The sequence below is a fragment of the Xyrauchen texanus genome, chromosome 2, assembly GCF_025860055.1.
Source record: "Xyrauchen texanus isolate HMW12.3.18 chromosome 2, RBS_HiC_50CHRs, whole genome shotgun sequence".
Lineage (NCBI taxonomy): Eukaryota > Metazoa > Chordata > Actinopteri > Cypriniformes > Catostomidae > Xyrauchen > Xyrauchen texanus.
The window spans coordinates 58,329,624-58,351,465 of record NC_068277.1 but is presented as its reverse complement, the minus strand read 5'-3'; the positions used below and the strand labels follow the sequence as shown (position 1 = coordinate 58,351,465).

Sequence of the window (21,842 nt, the reverse complement as noted above, 5' to 3'; positions counted from 1 at the left end):
CAGGAAGAGTGGGTAAATTGTGGGATCCTGACACTCAGTATGTCTACGTGTGCAGTAAACATTTTGTAACTGGTAAGTCAAACATCCAAATATCAGTTTTATATATTATATTTATGTAAGCTAAGCTGTAGCATTTTGACAGTATGCAACTTTTAGAATGTGGATAAAGCAGAAAAGCTATGCAGAAAGCTATGCAGTGACGGTTATGTTTGCAAGTGCCATGGCACTGACATAGACCAATAAAATCTAACTTCTCAATATATCTCCTCCTCTCAGGTTTTTTTACAATATCATGTCCCATTCCAGTGGGCGTAGTTCTCAGAGTAGTTCGAGAACTAGTTGCGCTCTGTCTCAATTGATCCACTTTTATGTCCTGAAACGAACTGTTTTTTGGGGTCGACAGCTTATGAAAATTTATTTCTGGGTTACACAGCAGCTTTTAGACATTGTTTTGTTTTTTGTTATAAGTCATAAATGACAAGGAGGCAGCCTCTCGCAATGCAAAGTCAATGGCGACGGTTGGATTGTCTCTGGGCGTAACCGGTGTAAACTAGTGTTTTTCCTCAATGCCTAAACACAGCCAATCACCGGCACTTTTAGATATGGACATATCTATCATGCTACATGCTTTTCACTGACGTTGACGAGATTAACCCCTAGGTATCGAAATTTGGTACCGAACGAAAGACATTTTTTGATACTCGATAGTTTAAAGGCAATTCGGTCGGTGCCTAAAATGTATCGAACACGATACCTAGCCACATGATTGGATGATTAGATAATCAGATGAATAAGTAGGTCACAGGTGTTCCTAATAAAGTGATCAGTGAGTGTATATTGTTAATTCGTGATACATAATGCATGAAGTAATTATTGTAAAGTGTTACCAAATAATCTTTACAAACCTGCAGATGGATATGCAGAGTTGCAGGTGCCACACAGACTTTCACACACATTGAACACTTACCTATCAATTATACTTTCTTCTTATTACCTTGTTACAGTAGGCCTATGTTTGATTTGATTCATCACAATATGACCCCTTTAAATTTACAGTTTTCAGCAAAGCATCTATTGAAATTGACATACGTCCTTTTTTTATATATATATATATATATATATATATATATATATATATATATATATATATATATATATATATGTGCATGTAGTTTGTTGAGGGTGAAAGAGTTTGTATAAAGGGTCTTTATTATATTTGTAAAAAGGCATGGCTGTGGTTAAATGCATGAGTGGGCAAATTTCCTCGACACTCACCAGATCATAGCCCATAGAGATGAGACATGCTCGGAAATCGTCGGGATCCATCATGCCGTTTCTCTTCTGCAGGGTAAAAATAATAACATTATTACATACTGTTGTGTAAATAGTCACATGACCAAAGACATATCTAGCATATCCAGTTTGCCTCTTTAAAAAATAAATGGTCATTCTCAATACTAATTCCTGTTATAATACAGATACACTACATATATATTTAAGGCTGCATAATAAATACATGTTTTTTACTAAGGTTACAATTACAGCTGCCACAAACTAATTGTCAATTATAGCGTTCCATTTGGGTCTACTCCAGGTGTGTCAAAATTTTATGTTACAAAGTTGTACAATTGTATATTTGTTTTTTGCAGCAGTTAAACTTTGTAATCAATCATAGAAATATACATTGCTTGAATTGTATGGCGTTAAACGTTGGACAAAATAGCGCAAAAATGTAAACTTGCAGAATTTGCAAATCCCAAACTCGAGCACAAAAAAAATATGATCGTGCACACAAATTAACAAGTCGCGAGCAGAAATAACAAAAAAGATCTGAACACAGGCGCAAGTTATTTACTGCACGCGCAGATGAAATCTTTGCCCACACAAGTCAGTTTTGACACTCAGGGGCGGGACCCAATCCTTTCTGTTAACAAACGCTATTGGCTACTGACCAAATCCTGTATTGATTGGCTGCATCTCTTTGAATCTCGTGCTTGGCTGTTGTCTGACAAGGGCAGACAGAAAGCGGGAACTTTTTGTTTGTTTGTTTATTGACAAGAAAAAAACATACAAAACTCTCCTACGGGAGAAATTAAAAAATATACATAAATAGGAACAATACAATTATTGTCAGTGTAAATGAAAGAAAAGCGTCCCCTACACAATACTGAACAACAAAACAACAAGGGGGTATTAGTTTTTTTTAAAGTCTCGAGAGCAAAAGGGAAAAAATACAATTATTAAATAAAAAATAAAAGCATCCTTTCGACGTAGCCTACAAGTGGATATTTATCAAAACAATTGTCTGGATATATTTCTAACCATCTTTCTTACAATTTTACTAGACTTCTTTAGTTTTTGCAAGATTTTTCAGTGAGGAAAAATACAATTTAATATCGTTCATAAACCATGAAAAAGAAGGCTTCGACAATCTCCACTTACTACAATGAATATGATATTTACACATGAGAACAGTCATATTAACCAAATCAGATAGGGATGAATCTACATTATCCATATAAAAGAGAATGTGTGATAAGTCAAACATCGTGATGTCATCAATCTTAAATGACAGCCAATTATGTAAATCAGACCAGAAGCTTTTGGCCATAGGACACAAAGAACAAGTGTTCCAGAGCCTCATCAGCTGCCTCACAAAATACACAGGGCTCTACTTCAAATTTATACCTCTTTCTAAAAAAGTCAGCAACCGGATATATTTTATAAATTATTTTAACGTGAGTCTCTTTGACTTTAGGGGAAATGGGCCATTTGATGAATTTGAAATTAGGTTTATTTATGGATAAGGCATTCATATTTGGAACTTGTACCTCTAATCCTCTTGGAATCCTCTATAATAATCCAAAAACATTCTAGATTTCAAAAAAATCATTAATACATTTGTTATTACATTTACTGTCATGTAAATTACATTCATTAATTACTGGATTTGGTAAGGTTGGTGAAAGTCTTATTCTCACATACATCAATGTGTTAATGGTAACTGTAATATTGGTAACGGTATTGCTTCACACATCTTATTATATTCTCTATAAGTGTGGTTAAGATTATACTTGAGCAAAAAGCAATATGTTCCAAGAAGTTAATATTATCATCTAATATATCATTCCAAAACTCAATACCCGTCTCATACCAATCACTTTTAAATAATGATTTCCTATTAATTGTAATGACCCTGTTATTCCATAGGGTGGATCCATGGGGAGAAAAGTTGTGGGTAAATATAATTTTACAGTATTGGGAAAGTTGTTTGTGGAAGTTTGATAATTTAATAAGAATCTTAGATACCTCAAAATCACATTTGAAAAGAAATTCAAGCACACCTATTTTATTAAATAGAGATCTAGGTATGTGAAACCACATAGAGTAAGGTTGTGATAAGTATGATTTCAACCATTTACTCTTAAATGCCCCAAACATTGATTCAAAGTCCAAGGGTTGATACCACCATTATCATCCTCTTTCACTAACTGTGATTTCGTAATATAATGGGTTTTATTTTTCCAAAGGAGGGAACTGGGAAGATTGGGAATCGGATGATGGCAGACAGTAAAGGTTTCTTTCTAAATTCCTCCTTAATTTATTGTAACTGTAAGATGTTTTGTTCGTTTATATATATATATATGTGTGTGTGTGTGTGTGTGTGTGTGTGTGTGTGTGTGTGTGTGTGTGTGTGTGTGTGTGTGTGCGTGCGTGTGTGTGTGTGTGTGTGTTTTCTGTCTTTGATAATAACTGAAAATAGGTGGAAATACAGAACACAGCAAGGCGTTTAGTGAACCTGTTGAGAGGTACCCTGAACGCAGGTCCATCTAATGTTAATGTTGAAGGGAACGTTCGTTTTTCACAAAATGGTAAGTGTAGATAGCTAGATGTCAGATAGTTCCCAGCTTGTTAGTGTGGTACAACAAGGGCCATCCACTACTCATCAGCCTCTACATGAATTAATTATGTAGATGAAATGCAGGCTCAGAGAGGAAGCCAGTCAGGCCCTAGGACCCTTGGGGCTGGGAAAGCACAGCAGGAGCAGCAGAATATGGCCAGGTTAAGAAATCATATGTACATTAAGATTCTTATTACACGACTCTCTGAAATGTTTGATTCTGATTTGTCAGTCGCAACATTATATGACCTATAATGATCATCGTCAGTAGCAAGGCTTTATAATGACCGCTCATCCGGCATGGATGCGCTCTCCTTTTATTCAAATGCAGCTAGTGTCATCTTGCCTCTCATATATATGTATACAGCCACAAGAAATTAAGGAGGAATTTAGAAAGCCATCACAATATCTGCCATCATCCGCTTCCCAATCATCCCGCTTTCTGTCTGTCCTCGTCCAACAACAGCCAATAGCAAATAGCATTTGATAACAGAAAGGTTTGGGCCCCGCCCCTGAGTGTGGGATTTGCAAGTTCTGCAGGTTTACATTTTACGTGCGAGCTGTGTCATGGTGCTCACACTGTTGTAATTCACTTGTTGTATTAATACATTCCCTGTTTATTTTCAACTCTCCTTTTGGGTACTGAGCCTCATTGTTCTCAAAGATTCCTGAAAGTTCACCATTTAGGCACAGTGAAGTAATTCAGAAACACGACTCACAGCTTTTGGATGTTTTTAATGTGAAATGTATTAATCTAAACTAATATGCACGATTACATTATCAAGGCAAATAATCAACAATTAAGATTTTGGTCAATGTCGTGCAGCCTTGGGACTATTATTCATTTATTTATTAGATTGTTCTGGGTCATGTTAATCACTGTCACTGGACAGAAACATCAGTGGTCACTATTTGTGACCAGTTGTCTCATTCTGAGTAGACGAACATTAACTCATATGCACTATAAAATTGTTAGAGAATTGTTACATTAAATTAGACACATATGTAAAAGGAGATATGCGGTTATTAGTGGTTTATAAATTCCTTTCCCCTGACAATTGTCTATTAGTGAAAACAGTACAGTGGCCCCAAAAATTATTTGGGCACAGTCACACTTAAAAATGTCTGAATGTTATTATATTAGAATAAAAATAAGTCAAAACAAATGTCATTTATTTTAAAGAAAGAAAAGCACCATATTCAAGAAAGGGTTTGTTGTTTTTAAAATTCTATAACAATTAACTTTTGTCTTGGACTTACACTGACATCTAGTGGTTTGGATGCAGTATCATTTAAAATCAATAGTTTTCAGTTTCAGATATCATTATAGAAATGTTAGTATTCACAGTCAGCCATGATTACTTTAATCAGTGAGTAAAAGTGTCAAATATCAGTACAGTAACTGAGATTAAGCGAGTAGTATTCAGCTGCTCATGTGATTCTATCATGGCAGCTCCCACGTGCGGACCCTCTCCGTGTAGAATAAAACAGATTTATAATATTACTGATATGACTGGAGTCTTCATTTATTGTGAGTGCTTGTGATTTACTATATATATTGCAAAATTACAATTCATGTCTTTAGGAGTTAAATTTTTTAATGAGGAATAAATTACAGAGTGCACCTTTAAAATCAAGTTGTCCAATGTTAGTGGAGCCTGTGCATATGAACTACACTTGTGGATGCACTGCTAAGTATAAACTTCATATATCGACAAATTAAATAATTTAGACACAGGTGGTTAAAATTCACTGCAAAAATAGCTTTGATCTTTTGTTATTTAATACAATGACATTCGCACTTTTGAAGTGTGACTGAAATTTATAAATATTTTTGGGGGCAGCTGTATTAAAATAAGTTCTCTATTATTTACAGTTTACTTTTGGGTCTCATTGACCAACTCAGCAAATATTTACTTTGTAGTTTCCCCTCCAGGTACAACTAACTATGACCAGGAAAAAGCATGCAGGTTGTTTCACTGGGCTATTCAGGGAGTAAAATACACATACATATGTGTGAAAATTGTTGGAATAAATGAGTTATTATTGTATGAGTTATGAACTGGATGAGTGTTACTCTCTCGATCACACTGACCCTGTCGAAGTGGTTGAAGGAGGCTCTGAACTCATTGAGCTGCTCCTGGCTGATGCCTTTGGCATCACGGGTTAAGATCTGGTTCTCCACCTCATTGATGGTGCGAGCAATGGTGGTGAGCAGCTGCTCCCATCCCACACGGATGTGCTGCAGGAGTAAAGGATGGATGAGAGAAAGAGAGAAAGAGAGAGGACGGAAAGTAAAGGATTGTAAGGTCTAGGTACAGCCAGATGGTTAATTTGCTTCAGGAAGTGATTCCAGAAACAGAGAGATTATCAATTTCAAAGTGTTGCTACATTCATCTCTCCACTCACTTCATGCACTACATTTACTCAATTTCACTCAAACTTTGTAAAAAATTATCTAAAAAGAAAATTGTATTTTAAATGGTAGATAGCAGTTTCTTCAGATTTCTGTTTAGTCGTCAAATTTTTGTAATTTATTTGCACATGGAGAATTTGTTAATATAATAGGAAGAAGGAAATAACAGTGCCCACAGTTGTCCAGCAACCACGGATGGCATGTCCACGTTAGCAACCGCATTCTCTCAAAAAAATACAGAATCCAATTGTACATACAGTGAATAGTGAATAAGACATATTTACTTCAAGCACATGTGAAGTGCTTTTACTATGAAATTGCACAAGCAAATCTTCTCCTGACAGTTTAAATGGCCTGGATCGCCTGCTTGGATTGTCATGGACTGACCATCATGATTTGTGAATCAGACAAACCTTTGATCCTGATCCTGCAGTTCTGATTCTGGCTGATAGAATCTGTATTTCAGTGGGAGATATTAGATGAGCACTTGACGGGAAGAAAACACTGGATTTTCGTGAGGTTTGTGAAATACAGTACATGCAGATATCTTGTTTTAACAAGATATCTGCATATTTGCAGATGGTATATAATAGTTTTATTGATTTTTGCCTTTTATCATTAGAAAAGAAAGTTCAAAGGGACAGGGAACTGTTGAGGAGAGAGGGAGAATGAAACAGGTGAGCACTTTATCATTATGAGCTCAAATGCGTCTGCCACGGCTCTGATATGTGGAAAGTTTAAATGATACCGATAATGAAAAAGTCAAGATTCTTGACCTATTTATCGGCCTCTGCTGATATGTCGGTCGACCACTAGTAATGAGCCATGCGAAAAGGTATATACATATTAAATGAATAATATTTACTAGATTTTTAAAATTTTTAAAGAAAATTTGAGTGGTGCTTGCCCATGCAAAACTCTCCACCATGATGTCATGGTGTTGTGGGTGGTTGCCAAGATGTTGCTTTGTGGTTGATAGGGTGTTCTGGGTGTTCTGGGTCCCACCCACAATCTCAATAATTTTCTGGTCTGTAGATATGGTATGTAGAAATCTCCTTCAATGTAAGCCTATGGAATTTTTTCACCCATTTCGAAATCTTAGAAAAGTAATAGCAATGATTTGAGGTGTCACTCATGTTCATTGCACAAAGCATGGGGGATGCGATAAGTGCCAAGTGTTGTGTGTGTGTGTGTGTACCTCCATAGTGTAGCTGGTGTGTTTATTGTCAAAGATGAGTGCCTCCTGGATAAGCTGGTGCTCTCCCTCCAATTTGTCAATGTTGGATTTGTAGTTAATGATGTTCTGCTCATATTGTTTCAGATTATTCATCTGATCCTCCAGAGAGCCGGTGATGTCCGCAGACACATGACCAATCTCCTAACAACAGGAAAAGAGAAAGAAAATGAAAAATTTTCATTTGAAGGGGAAAAACTAAAATTCTGTCAACAAGAAGTCATAGCACCCACTGTCAAGTAGTTAGCTTTACACTACTCCTTGTTTAAACTAATGCACTTACACTACAGCCAAATGCCTCTTTTAAAAAAAAAGCATGTTTGATTGGCTTACAATATGATATTAAACAGCAATGTTGCATTTTGTTATACACGTTAGCTAGTTTTTAGAAAAGTTGGGTCATTCTATGAAACAGGTGCCTTTTCCAGCTTTATAAGCTGATTTGTTTTTGTTTGGGTTTTTTTTACACTCTTCATTGTTTTTTCTGTTGAATAGGCCCACCTCCATCTTGGTCTGAATCCAAGGTCCGATGATGTTGGCCTGAGCGGCAAATGAGCGCCTCAGCCTCTCGTTCGCCTGTTGCCTGGCAACCTCCTCCTGTAGCATCTGGTCTCTCAGGGGAACCAGCTGCTTCACCTATTAGTGGCAATAGAGTGGGAGGGCTATAAGAACAGAACTAAGACATATGCAGGTGTCTAACTGTTCATGTGTCCAGTATTTCAATGTCCAAGCTCCTTCTAACATAGAATTAGGATGTGGAAGGTGATAAAACTGTTTCTAGATTAGCAGATCTTCTCAGAGACCCCTTTTCCACCAACATCACGGTCCCAGCTGGGCCAGATTGGGCACCATCCCTGGTACCAGCGCAGTGTTGGTAGAAAGGTTTCACTCCTTACAGTGACAGTGATCGAACCAGCAACCTTAGAGTACCAGCTTATAGCCACTACACTACAATAAACACCATTCAACCAGGACTCGTCACATATTATATTCTGGGTCCAATACAAGCCATAATGCTTTATACACGCATACGAGTGTATGCAAATACACTCTACTCACAGCCTCCCATTTGTTGGCGATGTCCTGTGGACTGAGGACAGTGTATGGGTTCACTCCGACCAGCTTGATGCCGTAAGTCTGAGCGATCTTCATGATCTCATTCTGAATGCCCATGATGGCCATGCGCTCCTTATCAGCCTCTGGTAGAGTGGCCTTGAACTGATCATGAGCTGTGATCAGACTCTGAAACAGGACAAGATGCATGGAGAGAGGCAAAAGTAAGGGAAAACTGCTGGCTACACCATAAACACAACATATATTAAATGCATCATAAGTAGGGCAGTCGTTTAACAAATTAATTCAGAGATGTAATGATTCTAATTGAGACTATGTCCCAAATGGCACTACACAGTACACTATGCACTCAGTCATGTATTGTGTGAATATTCAGAGTGTAGTATCGTCCCAAATGGAACACTTAAAGTTTTTTAACTACACGGAAGCATTTGCTGTTTAACAGCTGACGTAAGTGACGTTTCAAACACATGTGTTGTTATGCGGCTAGCTTTAGCATGTTAGCCAACCTCAGTTCAACACTTAAATCTCAAATAACGTACATATTCACACCGCGTGGGGTGATTGTAAAGCATTCAACTTACATTTGTAAGGTGTGGTTTTCACAGATGTTTTATACATTCATCATTGTATACAATTGTTTTGTCAGGCCAGCATCGCGGCCAGGTAACTCCCCCCCTTCCCAGTTGAAGAAGTGCATCATCCGGGTACTTGTAGTAAACTTATTTTTGTTGCATTTTCAGTGTTAACATACTATTGCACTACTTACACTACAAAATTACATAGAATAGTGCAGAAGTGTATGGTTTGGGACACACCTTGAGATATCAACATCCACGGCTTTACCATAGGAGAGAGCATAATGGTCAACTTGGATCACGTGAGTCTTCAAAGCCAATCATATAATTGCCCCGAATGAACTGGGTTCCAAGTGTTACAACAGTAACTTTATGGATACCACAAAAATTAATAGGTTAAGCCCTAAACTGACACCTGTTGCAAACTCATCTGTAACTTCTCTTAAAAAACAAAAATTTTATCGTAGTAAACTCCACAAATAGTTCACTCGCTGACTTCGTATCCAATCTACTATGACGCAGAAGGTCAACCGGAAAATATCTACGTCACTTCCTCAGCTGACGCCCTTTCTTCACCTATTCGATTACGCATAGTGTCATGTATACTTTGAGAGAGAAATTAAGTCTGTAGCTTGACAATGTAAAAACCTGTGGTAGTTCGATTTTAACTGCCCATGTAAGCGTATTTGGTGCAACTTATACAGAGATGTGATTTATCTGTGATTTTGTTTTTCTTAACAATGCCATTTTGACCAGGTGCAACTTATATTCAGGTGTGACTTTATTTCCAGAAAAAAACGGTCCATGTAACTTTACACAGTGTCAAAAAATGCTGTTTATGATGCGACGCAAACAATGATATCACATAAAATGCCAAGATCTTTCAACCTGAATTTCCTCGATACTGTGCACAATGAACATATCCTGCAGATCCTCCATGGCTCCATCCATCCAGTTGTTGAAGGGCGCTGCTCTCTTAGCAAACTCCAGGTACAGCTGATCAATCGTCTCCCAAAGCTTCTCTACACGCTGGGGGGTGGAACAGACGATAGAATCACTAGTAACTCATGATAAACATCAATCATAGGCAAAGCATGTGGTTACAATGCAATTTCTAAAAAGCTACATTGACTACTTTTTAGATACATTGAATGTAATTATACGACTGGCACACTCATCAAGAGCCAAGTGCAAGTAAAAATTGGCTTTAGCAAGTACATAAAGCTCACCAATTCTGGTCAATAACGTTTTAGGTGTTTGTCATAAATATAGTTTAATAGCCTGTAAAACAAAAACTATTAAATTGTGTTTATATTATGATGTAAAATAGTTATTACTATTTTACATCATAATATAAATATTTGGATTTGAAATCCTAGATCATAGCAATTCCAGACATTGTAGCAGTAGCAACAGTTTGTTTCCTGTTGTGTGTGTTTAAATTAGAGTGTTTGAGTACCTCTAGGGCATCTCTCCTCTTCTGGGTCAGGGTTCCCAAGTTGTCCCACTGGTCACAGATCCCCTGGCAGCGGGCATTCACTGTAGCAGCATCATGATAGTCTAACTCACTAGTCAAAAAGAAAAATGTATTCTTCAATTATATATTTGAAAATCTTTAAAAATAGTTTGGAGAGGGGGCCTGGGTAGCTCAGCGAGTATTAACTACCACCCCTGGAGTCGCAAGTTTGAATCCAGGGCATGCTGAGTGAATCCAACCAGGTCTACAAAGAAACCAAATTGGCCCAGTTGCAAGGAAGGGTAGAGTCACATGGGGTAACCTCCTCGTTGTCGCTATAATGTGATTTGCTCTCGGTGGGGAACATGGGGAGTTGTCAGATTAGGAAAGCAGTTGTCCTATATAACTGGGAGCACTGAGGGACAAATGCACATCGATCGAACCTCAAAACTCTGAAGTAGTAGTGAGGCCAGGTTTCGCAATGTCTCGTTCTCTTCATCTCAGGGAACCAAGGTTAACTGTGGATCCGTAGACATTCCCTATCGATTAATTTCTCTCAACATTGCGGTAAACGCTATGTCATACCCTAAGATGCACCAGGGTATAAACACTTAGAAGAATATGTACAGTATATGATGTCACAGGCCTGTTGGACGGTGACTGTTATAATATGTCTTCAAATGAATAACCCCACGTGGTGAAAACCAGATGGGAAGTTAATCTTAGTCTGAGGATCTTTATGAGTCAATTAATGCACATAGTTTATTCTTATTGGAAGTGCTTGTGACTTCTAGTGGAAGTAAATTGGATTACAGCCTACACAGACGGTTGTATTTAAATGATAGCAGGCAGCTCACTCATAATAAGGAGCTTGGGCTCACCTGCTGGGTGGTGGAATAGTAAGCTCTCTAGCAGAGAGGACTCGTGATGCGATGGACGCCATGTCAAGGTTATAAAACCCTGCAAACCTGTTCTGTGAAGAACATCATGCTGCAAGGCATATATCTTGTAGGGATACGCCATTTGTCCATGCCCATGAAGATACCATGCCTCTAGCTAAATGCACTTTTACACCAATAGGGCATCTTACAACCTCTGCATATTGATTCACAAGATTCATAAGCGAGGGTGATTGCATCAACAATCCTGTGAGAGAGCCTTTGTTTGGAGATGGACATGCATTTTGTGTTTCCTCTATAACAAACAAAGAGCTGATCTGATAGTCTTAACTGGCGGGTGCTCTCCACATATATGTGCAATGCCCGCATGGGGCATAATAAATGCGTCAACTGCTCCTCATCCGAATTAGATGATTGGGAAGAGAAAGCTTGTAGGTGGACTACCTGAGCCCTAAAGTGTGTGGAAAGCACCGTTGGCTCATAGCCTTTTTTGGGTTTGATGGTGGCTTTTGAAAGCACCAGTCCGAATTCCAGACATGAACTGTCAACCGACAGTGCCTATATATCACCAACCCATTTAACTGAGGCTAGAACCATTTTTAGAGACAGGACACGCAACTCAGCATATTCCAGTGGTTCGAACAGTGGGCTCATGAGCACCCTCCACACCAGATTTAGGTCCCACGTTGGAACTGTAGCCGGGCGAGGGGGGTTCAAGTGCCTCGTTCCCCTAAGGAACTTTACGATCAGATCAGGGTTTCCGTTGTCCGGTAATTACCGGACATTGGCCGGTAAAAAAATTAAATGTCCGACAAAATTAAATCTCTCCGGTCAAATTGTCCGATTAAAATTGCCTAATAATCCCGTCCCCCTAACACAATCTGAATTTGAGAATAAGCCTAAAATGTATAAAGCAAAAATACACCGATCTCTTGCTATGTTATAAAGGAACAGGCTCTATCGTTTGAAAGTTATGAAACAACATCGCATGCTGCATTTCAAATAAAGCGCAAGCCTAAAACGGCTGCAATATAGACCTAAACAACGAACGATTGAGTGAGACGTTTCAAATATGGCCAGGCCCAGGCAGACTAGCTTTAAAAGCTTTTTCAGAGGCCAGACGATGGTGAATCAGGAACATCTCATTATAGATAGATCAGTGCTTCTAATCCGCGCATTCGTGCAGTTTTTTTCTCTATCATCAAAACTGAATAGCCTATGTTCATCAGTGCATGGTTACAGTCTATATCAAGCAGGGACACGTTTGTGTCCATTTTATTTTGTGATTTCACCGGAATTAATAGAGTCTCCGCAACGGCGATAGATTGAAACGTGCGTCCTAGTGAAGATTGCGCAACTCGCGCAGCGCGTCGTCCATGCAACTGATAGCAGCGGACACGAGCGCTCAGCTTGATTTCAAAAACAACAGATTTTAGCGCTAGATCTCTTATTTAATAACGGACTAAATGAATGATCTGCTAGTTAACTGGAGATGTTTTATTTATTTGTATTAGGTACATCCGTGCCTCAATGTTTCAAAAAGTGAATGTGTGTGAAACCACAGTAAAAAACAATTGGCGTTGATTGACGCCAATCGGACGTTCATGTTTTTTTTTTTCGTCTATTTGAAAGTTAAGCTAATAATAATATGTTGCATTCTATACGGCCTGATTATATCGTTTTTAAGTTACATAGACTGCCTCCAGTTTTCCTCAACCTGACTAATTAAGAGGCGATATATTTGACCGGCATATCATCAAAATGTCCGTAAAACGAAACCTCTGCCGGTCACTTTGACCGGCACCATTTTTTTCTAGCGGAAACTCTGGATCAGATCATGTCTGCTTATAGAGGAGCCAGCCACTGGGATGTGAAATGCAGAAATGCATCCAACCACTCTTGAAGGAATGTAGGGATCTCTGTTATGGAGCAATTCACTGGGTCTTTGCTGCATAAAGAGCACCAATCTGCGAACTCACGCAATTTTAGTGCATAGAGGCATCTTGTGGATGGCACTCTAGCCTTGTTCGCTGTGCTCTGTTCAGGGGCCATATGTGTAGGTTCCACAGTTCCAGCTGGTTATGCCTAATTGTGCCCAGCACCTGAGACAGCAGACACCTCTTCAGCTGTATTTCCCATGGAAGGCTGTCTAGTATCTCAAAAATTTCTGGAAACCATGACTGGTTGGATCATTTTGGCACGATCAACAGAACTGTTTCCTCGTCCTCTCAGACTTTGCAGATGACAGAGTGAAGGAGACATATTTGTTTTTTGCCGGCCAAGGCATCCACCACCAGTGGGGCTTGGGACATGGAGTACCAAAGGAGAAAGTGGGTGGTCTCTGCAGAGGCAAATAGGTTTTCTATTTTCGGATTTTCAAAAATCAGTTTTCTGAACATTTCCCAAATCCTCAGAATCGTTTAAGGATGATGTCTCCACTCTCTCGCCATTGGTCCCTGCATGACAGTATCTCAGCTATGCAGTTCAGACATCCCGGGACATATGTTGCGCCCAGGGAGAGGAGATGGCGCCTGCTCCACATAAGGAGTTGCGCTAGGCTCATCATTGGTAGCGATTGAGTTCCTTCTTGCCGATTTATGAACGCTACCACTGACATACAGTATTGTCTGATCGAATCAGAATATGATTATTCACTATGTCGGAATGGAAAGCCTTCACAGCTAAGAAGACAGCTAGCGTTTCCAAGCAGTTGATGTGCCACGCCCGTTTCGCACCCGTCCACTTTCCACCTGAAAACCTGACCCTGACGCACACGTGCCCCTGGTGCCAGGCATGACAAAGTACATGATGTTTGAGCCAACAGCGGAGAGGTCTCCTGTAAAAGTCAGAGGATGCTGTCACCATGAAACCCAGCATTTTCTGAAATGAAATCAGTGGAAATGCTTTCCCCACTTTGAATTGAGACAGACACTGATGAATGGTCTGAGTACGCTCCCTCATGAGTCGAGTAGAACTGGTAAAGTAACATGGCCTGTGCTCACATAGCAGAGCCTTTGATAGGGCCAGTAATAGCCAATCGTCAAGGTAATTCAGAATGCGCATGCCGTTCATCTTTAAAGGGGCAAGAACGCATCAACACATTTTGTGAACGTGCATGGGGCCAGAGATAATTGGTAGGGAAGGACTTTGAATTTATATGTATTTTCCTCGAGCATGAATCTCAAAAACAGCCTGTGTTTCGGTACAATACGGATGTAAAAGTACACATCCTAATAGATATATTGATGCAAACCAGTCCTGTGGGCGTATGTGCGATAAGATCTGTTTCTGAGTTAACATTTTGAATGGGTGTTTTGAACATGATTCAAGAGTCCAGTGAGGCATGCAGCACAGAGTAGATGTAAACTCTGATTAATCTCTCAAAGCATTTGCTGATGATGGGGGTCAGAGCAACAGGATGCCAGTAATTTAAGCAAGTGATTTTGGATTGCTTAATTACAGGTACAGTGGTGGACGTTTTAAAGCATGTGGGGACCACAGACAAGGAGAGGGAAAATGTCCATTAAAACACCAGCCATACACACAAAACTCACTCTGCCCTGCTTAAATGTAACAAGCTACTTTTGGTGTATAGTTTGTGTTGTGGCTAGCTTTTTCTAAAGTGTAGCTTTCAGCTTAGCTTAGTTCAATTAATTCTCAGCAAATTGTCTCTCTCTTTGTCTTACTTCAGCTCCTGAGCGATAGCTGCAATCTGCTCTACTCTGTCCTGGTGAGCGGCCAAGTCACTTTCAAACGCCTCGTGTTTCCTCATTAGAGCTCGGATCTCCATCAGAGAGGCTGTCTCATAGTCCTTCTGAGACAGCAAGTGCTCCTTCCCTGCAAACAGTTCATCAAATTAATACCACTAAAACAAGCAAAAAGTTCTGTGAGCCTAAATCGTGTACTTCTAGGAGGACCTTGTAAGCAAACTTCCATTGAGATGAATGGGAATGCTAAAGGATAGCTCTCTCCATGTATTATAGAGCTTCTTGTTTTGCATTGTATGAATTTGAGTGTGGGTACCTGTAGTCCAGGACTCATGCAGGGTGCATTTCTGCTTGAACTTCTCAGCCAGATGATCAAGTCTCTCTAGACGGCGGATCTCAGTGAGCAGCCATTCCTCATAACCCTTCTCCACCTGCTCCAAACCTTTCCATGCGTTAGCAATGTCCTGCAATCACACACACAAACTGTTGAATTGGGATTGTAATTTGATTGATTATCTTATCGCATCAAATTGATTTGAATTATCAAGTTTCTAAGTAGTGGGTGTGGCTTTTGATGACAAAGTCACATTACAAGTCATTTTTGACCAAATCAAATCACTTTATTGACACATTACTGTATACAGAAGAGTGTGCAAACTGCTGACCTGTTCTGATGCAGCCCACGAGAGCTTTTAGAAATTAACCAGAATTTGGCTCCCTATTGAGAAATTATTTGAAAAACTTTCAGTCTACTTTGGTCTGAGTGAGATTGCATTTTTCCAAAAAAGAAGAATTTCCCAGGATAAGTCTGACAAACCTATTGTTGATGACAACTATTACCTTCAAATGTCACAGTAAACAAGTCATGTTAAGGACATTTTCTCGCTCTTTGTTGGTATGTCTGACTTGCAATCTCCATAGTTTCACTTTTTCAGTTCTCACCAATTGACCAACCTGATTGATATATTGGTTTCTTACTAGTTATAACACTAATAATTCTTCTGATTATGTGCCTAGATCAAAATCTTTGTTTTTGGTTCATTTTACATTTTCAGAATTATACAACAGCTTAAAGACACAAGGGAGCTTAACTTATGGGAACAAAATCTTTCCGGAGTCTGGGAATGAGATGAGTAGCGTATGACTTACCGACACCATCTTCCCCTCAGACGGCATGTAGGCGGGGCGGTTGCTCAGGCGGAGTTTCGTCTGCAGGGTGTTGAAGTTGATTTCCAGCTGGCATTTCTCCTGAACACGGGGAGGCTTGTGGACACGCCTGTAGTCCCGGAAATCCTCCAGCTTCTGCTGCATGGCACGCATGGTCTGCTCTGCCGTGCGGTTCTCCAGCCACGGGATGGTACGACGGATCCATTCCAACAACTACAAAGAGAGACAGAAGATGTAGACAGAGGGATAGATTGATAGCCTGAAGTGTCGAAAGGGTGTTGAAAGTGCATTGTTGCTGTATTGAATACCTGTTGAAAAGACCAACAGTGCTGGTCACCAGAATATGTTGTTTTGGATGCTAGTTGCCCCACCAGGCTGTTTAACTAGCTTAACCAAAAAGATTACCTTGGTAAACCATCCTCACCAGACAGACCATGCTGGACCATGCTGGTGCTATTTATTTTTCTGTTTATTATAGTATCAATTTGTTGTCTTATCACGATGCTAATTTCAAATACTACTGAAATCAACTTTGAACTGTGGTCAAGACTCTTAGGCGCTTCATGTGAGAAGCACTATTAAATGGTAAATTGTCTGCACTTATATAGCACCTTTTTTAACCTTAGAGGTTACCAAAGTGCTTTACACTGTGTCCTATTCACCCATTCACACACATATTCACACACCAATGGCATTAGTGTGGTGCACGGAGTTGCTGTCTAGGTAGAGCATTTCAAATCAGTCACTTATAATGTTCCATAATTGTTTAGATGCTGCCTTTGAAGGTAGTTTCCTATGTAGACAGAAGACATCAAGGCATCTCACTAGGACAGGGCTATTCAAAATCTGGCCTGCCATATCATTTTTATCTGGGCCTCCATCTGATTTTGATCAAATCTCCTCGCATTCTGATCATCAGACCACTCTGTGCAAAACTCAGCAGTAAGTTTAACAACACAGCGCCACATGCAACACCATGAAGCGGTCTGTTATCGACCAGATGTTCAGATCCAAACTAAAAAAGTTTTAAGCTTTTTTAGCCATGGTTTAGTTACAATGCTTTTCATAACGTGAACTAGTACTGTTAAGGTGAGCATATTTTATCACGCCTTGTTCAATCAAATGCATTCATGCAAATTGCTTAGGTGATGTGTTACAGAACTACAGTTGTTATTCACTATTCTTGACATGTTAAACTATGATAAAAAAAAAAAGTGATAACGTTAAGTGACACTGAACTTACATACAAGCATATACTGTATCCAGACTATGTTTGGTTCTATATACAGATGTGTCTCAGCGTTCTCAAATCTGAACTTCATCAAATCAGTTTGTTGATAGCCATTGTTTTCTTATCTGTATAGATATTGTCAAAGATATTCTTGAGAGGCTTCAGTAAATCCAACTGATATCCTCACCTCACTGGCCAGTTTCTCATATTCTTCCATTAGCCGTTCATTCTCCTGATTTACGGCAAGAACCTTACAGATTCTGTTAGCAGCTGTCTCAGCCTGGAGAGAGAGAGAGAGAGAGAGAGAGAATGGGAAGTTCACTTATTGCAATTACAAATTCTGTTCGAAACTGAGCGGCTTATAGTTAATGGAGTTTCACATATTCACGCTGCTTTACACGAGAGTGCATATGGACGCTCAATGCATTACACCAATCAATTACCAAAAATCATTAACAAAAAAAAAGCTGTTACATCTCACACTATATAACAAAGATTGACATTAGTTTGAGGTATTTCATAAAAACAAAAAAATATTTTTGACGACTATTACCTGCTCTGCTCCTGCGAAGGCATGATAAAAGCAGGACACGTAGGTCATGATGGCTTTCTCATCAGGTTTAGGGGTGTTAACAATATCTGAGGACAAAAGTAAGAGTAAATCATGTTGAGATGGACTAAACCATTTGATTTAAGAATCTGAAGTTTGCTGAGGTCCTCTGATGTCACTCACCTTCAGCGTCGAGCATTTTAGGGATATCCAAAAATTTCTCTGCCACCTCAAATGCAGTGTTCAGGTTTCCAATAGGGTCATCCTTCAGAGAAAGAACAACAAAAGAGTGAGAGCAGAGAAAAAGTGTCAACAGATAACTATATAGAGACCTGCTAAATCATGCAATACCTCTAAAAATTGCACAATAATTCCAGTCTAAATTTGCATGATATTTTGAAGGTTTTAAATGTTATACATTATTATATTTTTCATGTTCTTGTAGTATTGATATATGGCGGCAACAGCAACATGAAAAAGAACACCACTGTGCCAAAGGGCACAAAATGTATGAGTGGTAAAAATCCCAATAAACAATTCCTCGGCTAGCTAATATAGTTAATTAGCTAAATGCAAGCTGTTTATACTTGCCAAGCAGTTTATCAACTTAGCAAATCAATAAATAAATCAATAGATTTGTGGTCACCATTGTGAGTATATTGGAAAAATATATATATTTTACAATGGCTTCAAATGTGGCTCATCCAAATAGATTGTTGTATCTGTTTTATAAGTAATTATTTGTGAATTTTAAATTAATTAGCCTGCAATGGGCTGATTTTATTAAACAAATCTCTTAGTTTAGACAGTGAAAATATATATGTATAGTGTATAGTGTATAGTGTATAAAACTGAGTGATGGACTGAGATTTCAGATGCACCTTTCTGAGTTTAGAGTAGTCAATGAGGTCTGGTCTGTGTCTGTGGATGAGGGCACACAGAGCAAGGCCATCTTTCCAGCTGAAAACACGAAGAAAAATGAAGAGTTATTTAATAAAAAAAATTCAAATGTAAAATTATTCAAAAATCGGCAAATAAATAGAAATATAAAAACTATATGAATATAGTAGGAGTAGATAAATATAACAATAAAACTTCTCAATTGCATTTAAATAAAGCATTTTCCAATTCCTTTTCTTTATCCATTTGCCAAGAAAGTAAAACAAAACAAAAAAAACTGCACAGTTGTAAGACACATTTATATCCTTTTATTGGCCGATTTAAGTTTAAATAATTTTTGCTAGCTGTAAAAGTATTTCAACATGTTAGATTTGGTATTTCATATATTTGGAAATGTATTTCAGATAACAATAAAATAAAGAATAATTAAAGACATGTTAAAAGGTGTCCTTACTAGTTACAGTAACATTATAGATATCTGAAATTAACATTGCCACTAGTGAAAACCAAATTACGATATCAAAATCAAATGATGATATCAAAAATTAGAATTTTTACTTGTTATAATCAATGATGATATCACAAATTGAGATTTGCACTACTATGTAATTATTTATATTAAAAAATATATTTTTTATAATAACTAGTACATTGCTGGTGTGAAATTGGAATTTTAGCTAGTAAAATATGTATTATAGATATCTGTAATTGTGCTTTGAACAGGAGTGAATGACAGATCATTGAGAAATATTACTAGTTAAAATGCAATTACAGATATAAAAAAAGAAATGATTAGTTGAAATTCCATTTTTGATATTAAGAGGCATTTATCACACTTCCACATGCGCACAGCGGAAGCTTCGCTTAGTAGTGTAAAATAACTTCTGCAGGCTGTTTCAATAGCAGTGCCCATAGCACATAATTATTATGGTCTATTTTATGTACAATTCATCTCAAATACCTCATAAACAAACATAATTCATCTTTTAATCTTTACTCATGGATGGTGAAGCAATGAAAATTCCATGTAATTTTATGATTTTAAACAGGATGTATGTGAGTAGGCAGCATTTCACGCAGTACAAGTATGTTTTTTTATTTACACATTAAAGAGCATTAGAATGGGGCCTGGGTAGCTCAGCGAGTATTGACGCTGACTACCACACCTGGAGTCGCGAGTTTGAATCCAGGGAGTGCTGAGTGACTCCAGCCAAGTTTCCAAAGCAACCAAATTTGCCCGGTTACTAGGGAGGGTAGAGTCACATGGGATAACCTCCTTGTGGTCACGATTAGTGGTTCTCGCTCTCAATGGGGCACGTGGTGAGTTGTGCGTGGATCGCGGAGAGTAGCATGAGCCTCCACATGCTGTGAGTCTCCACGATGTCATGCACAACGAGCCACGTGATAAAATGCGCGGATTGACTCTCTCAGAAGCGGAGGCATCTGAGACATGTCCTCCGCCACCTGGATTGAGATGAGTAACCGCACCACCATGAGGACCTAATAAGTGTTGGGAATTAGGCATTCCAAATTAGGGAGAAAAGGGGATCAAATTTGAAAAAAATAAATGAAAGAGCATTAGAACAAGACAAGGGTATACTATATGGCACAAAAAAACGTATATTTTTGAGTAAAGACTGAACGAGGGAGGAATGTGGCAGGGCGGAGGGTGGGGTCGGGTCGTGATTCTACACACCCGGTCCCTTATCAGGCTAATCAAGCCTCCGAGAGGGATAAAGGCCGAATGCTGAGGATAGTGCGGGAGAGAGAGATCGTTTACGGACATGTCCGTCATGTGTGTGTGTTTGTCTGCTGGATGTTGGTGAGGGCGTTGACGACTTCGGCCAGCGGTGAAGACTCCATAGCAGCGCTCTCCTCCAAACCCGGGTTCTCGGCACCACTGTAACACTGTTTGCTCGGGCAATGGAGGAGTCAGCAGACAGCGGAGCAGATTTGAGGTCAGTTTTTAATTCTCTCTCAACACACTCGACGGTAACCGTCGGAACACAGGAACACATAAGCAATAAGCATAAGCATAAGCGTTAGCAATGTCCGCCTTCAGGTTTCTCTCTCTCCTCGCACCACCATCTGCCATCGGCCTTTATCCCTCACGGAGGCTTAATTAGCGTCATAAGGGATCGGGTGTGTATAATCACAACCCGGCCCCGCCCTCCGCCCTGCCACACAGTGTTAAACCAAAGAAACAATTAAACGTCTGATGTTTACTGCCGAGTGCATCCAAGTTGGTTTAAGTTATTTATAAAAACTGTCAATCGTCCATAAACAGATCTATGGGCGGATGTTTGGTTACGCTACTATTCGGAGCCGGATGTGATGACACTGTGATAATGGCCTAGAATGTGTTTTCTGTGATTAATGATGAAATTTACGTTTTTACTAGTACAAATGTAATTACCGATATAAAAACGTTGTAATTTCACCAGCATATGATATAAAGAATTAGCATTTTCAATTATCTATCATTCACATCCTGCACATGATTAAATGTTGAAAGAGCTTGTGATACAAAAGTTTGACTGTATCTGACTGAGAGAAGTTCAGTCATTCTCACCTGATGTGGAAGTTCTGTACGTTAACATTCCTGTAGGGGGCGGTCTTCCTCTGACACCACAGCAAAAGACCCTCTTTAGCAGAGGTCTCTGTGGAGTGACCACACACACAACAGAAAATGAGGATTTGCTTTCAATAAATGTATTCTTCTTAAGTAA

At 39.0% G+C, this 21,842-nt stretch overlaps 1 protein-coding gene across 1 annotated transcript in view; it reads right to left on the bottom strand.

The window, feature by feature from the left end:
• LOC127658127 (alpha-actinin-2-like) overlaps window positions 1-21,842 on the bottom strand; it is a 63,986-nt gene that overhangs the window by 4,670 nt on the left and 37,474 nt on the right. Inside the window, exons 5-19 of the mRNA XM_052147243.1 lie at window positions 21,686-21,773; window positions 19,095-19,173; window positions 18,397-18,478; window positions 18,217-18,302; window positions 17,851-17,943; window positions 16,415-16,645; window positions 15,582-15,729; window positions 15,245-15,395; window positions 10,663-10,771; window positions 10,092-10,232; window positions 8,611-8,793; window positions 8,053-8,187; window positions 7,516-7,695; window positions 5,997-6,143; window positions 1,276-1,341 (exon numbers count right to left, since the gene is read on the bottom strand). Of these exons, the coding sequence (XP_052003203.1) occupies window positions 1,276-1,341; window positions 5,997-6,143; window positions 7,516-7,695; window positions 8,053-8,187; window positions 8,611-8,793; window positions 10,092-10,232; window positions 10,663-10,771; window positions 15,245-15,395; window positions 15,582-15,729; window positions 16,415-16,645; window positions 17,851-17,943; window positions 18,217-18,302; window positions 18,397-18,478; window positions 19,095-19,173; window positions 21,686-21,773 (1,919 nt within the window). The remainder of the gene's footprint in view (window positions 1-1,275; window positions 1,342-5,996; window positions 6,144-7,515; window positions 7,696-8,052; window positions 8,188-8,610; window positions 8,794-10,091; window positions 10,233-10,662; window positions 10,772-15,244; window positions 15,396-15,581; window positions 15,730-16,414; window positions 16,646-17,850; window positions 17,944-18,216; window positions 18,303-18,396; window positions 18,479-19,094; window positions 19,174-21,685; window positions 21,774-21,842) is intronic.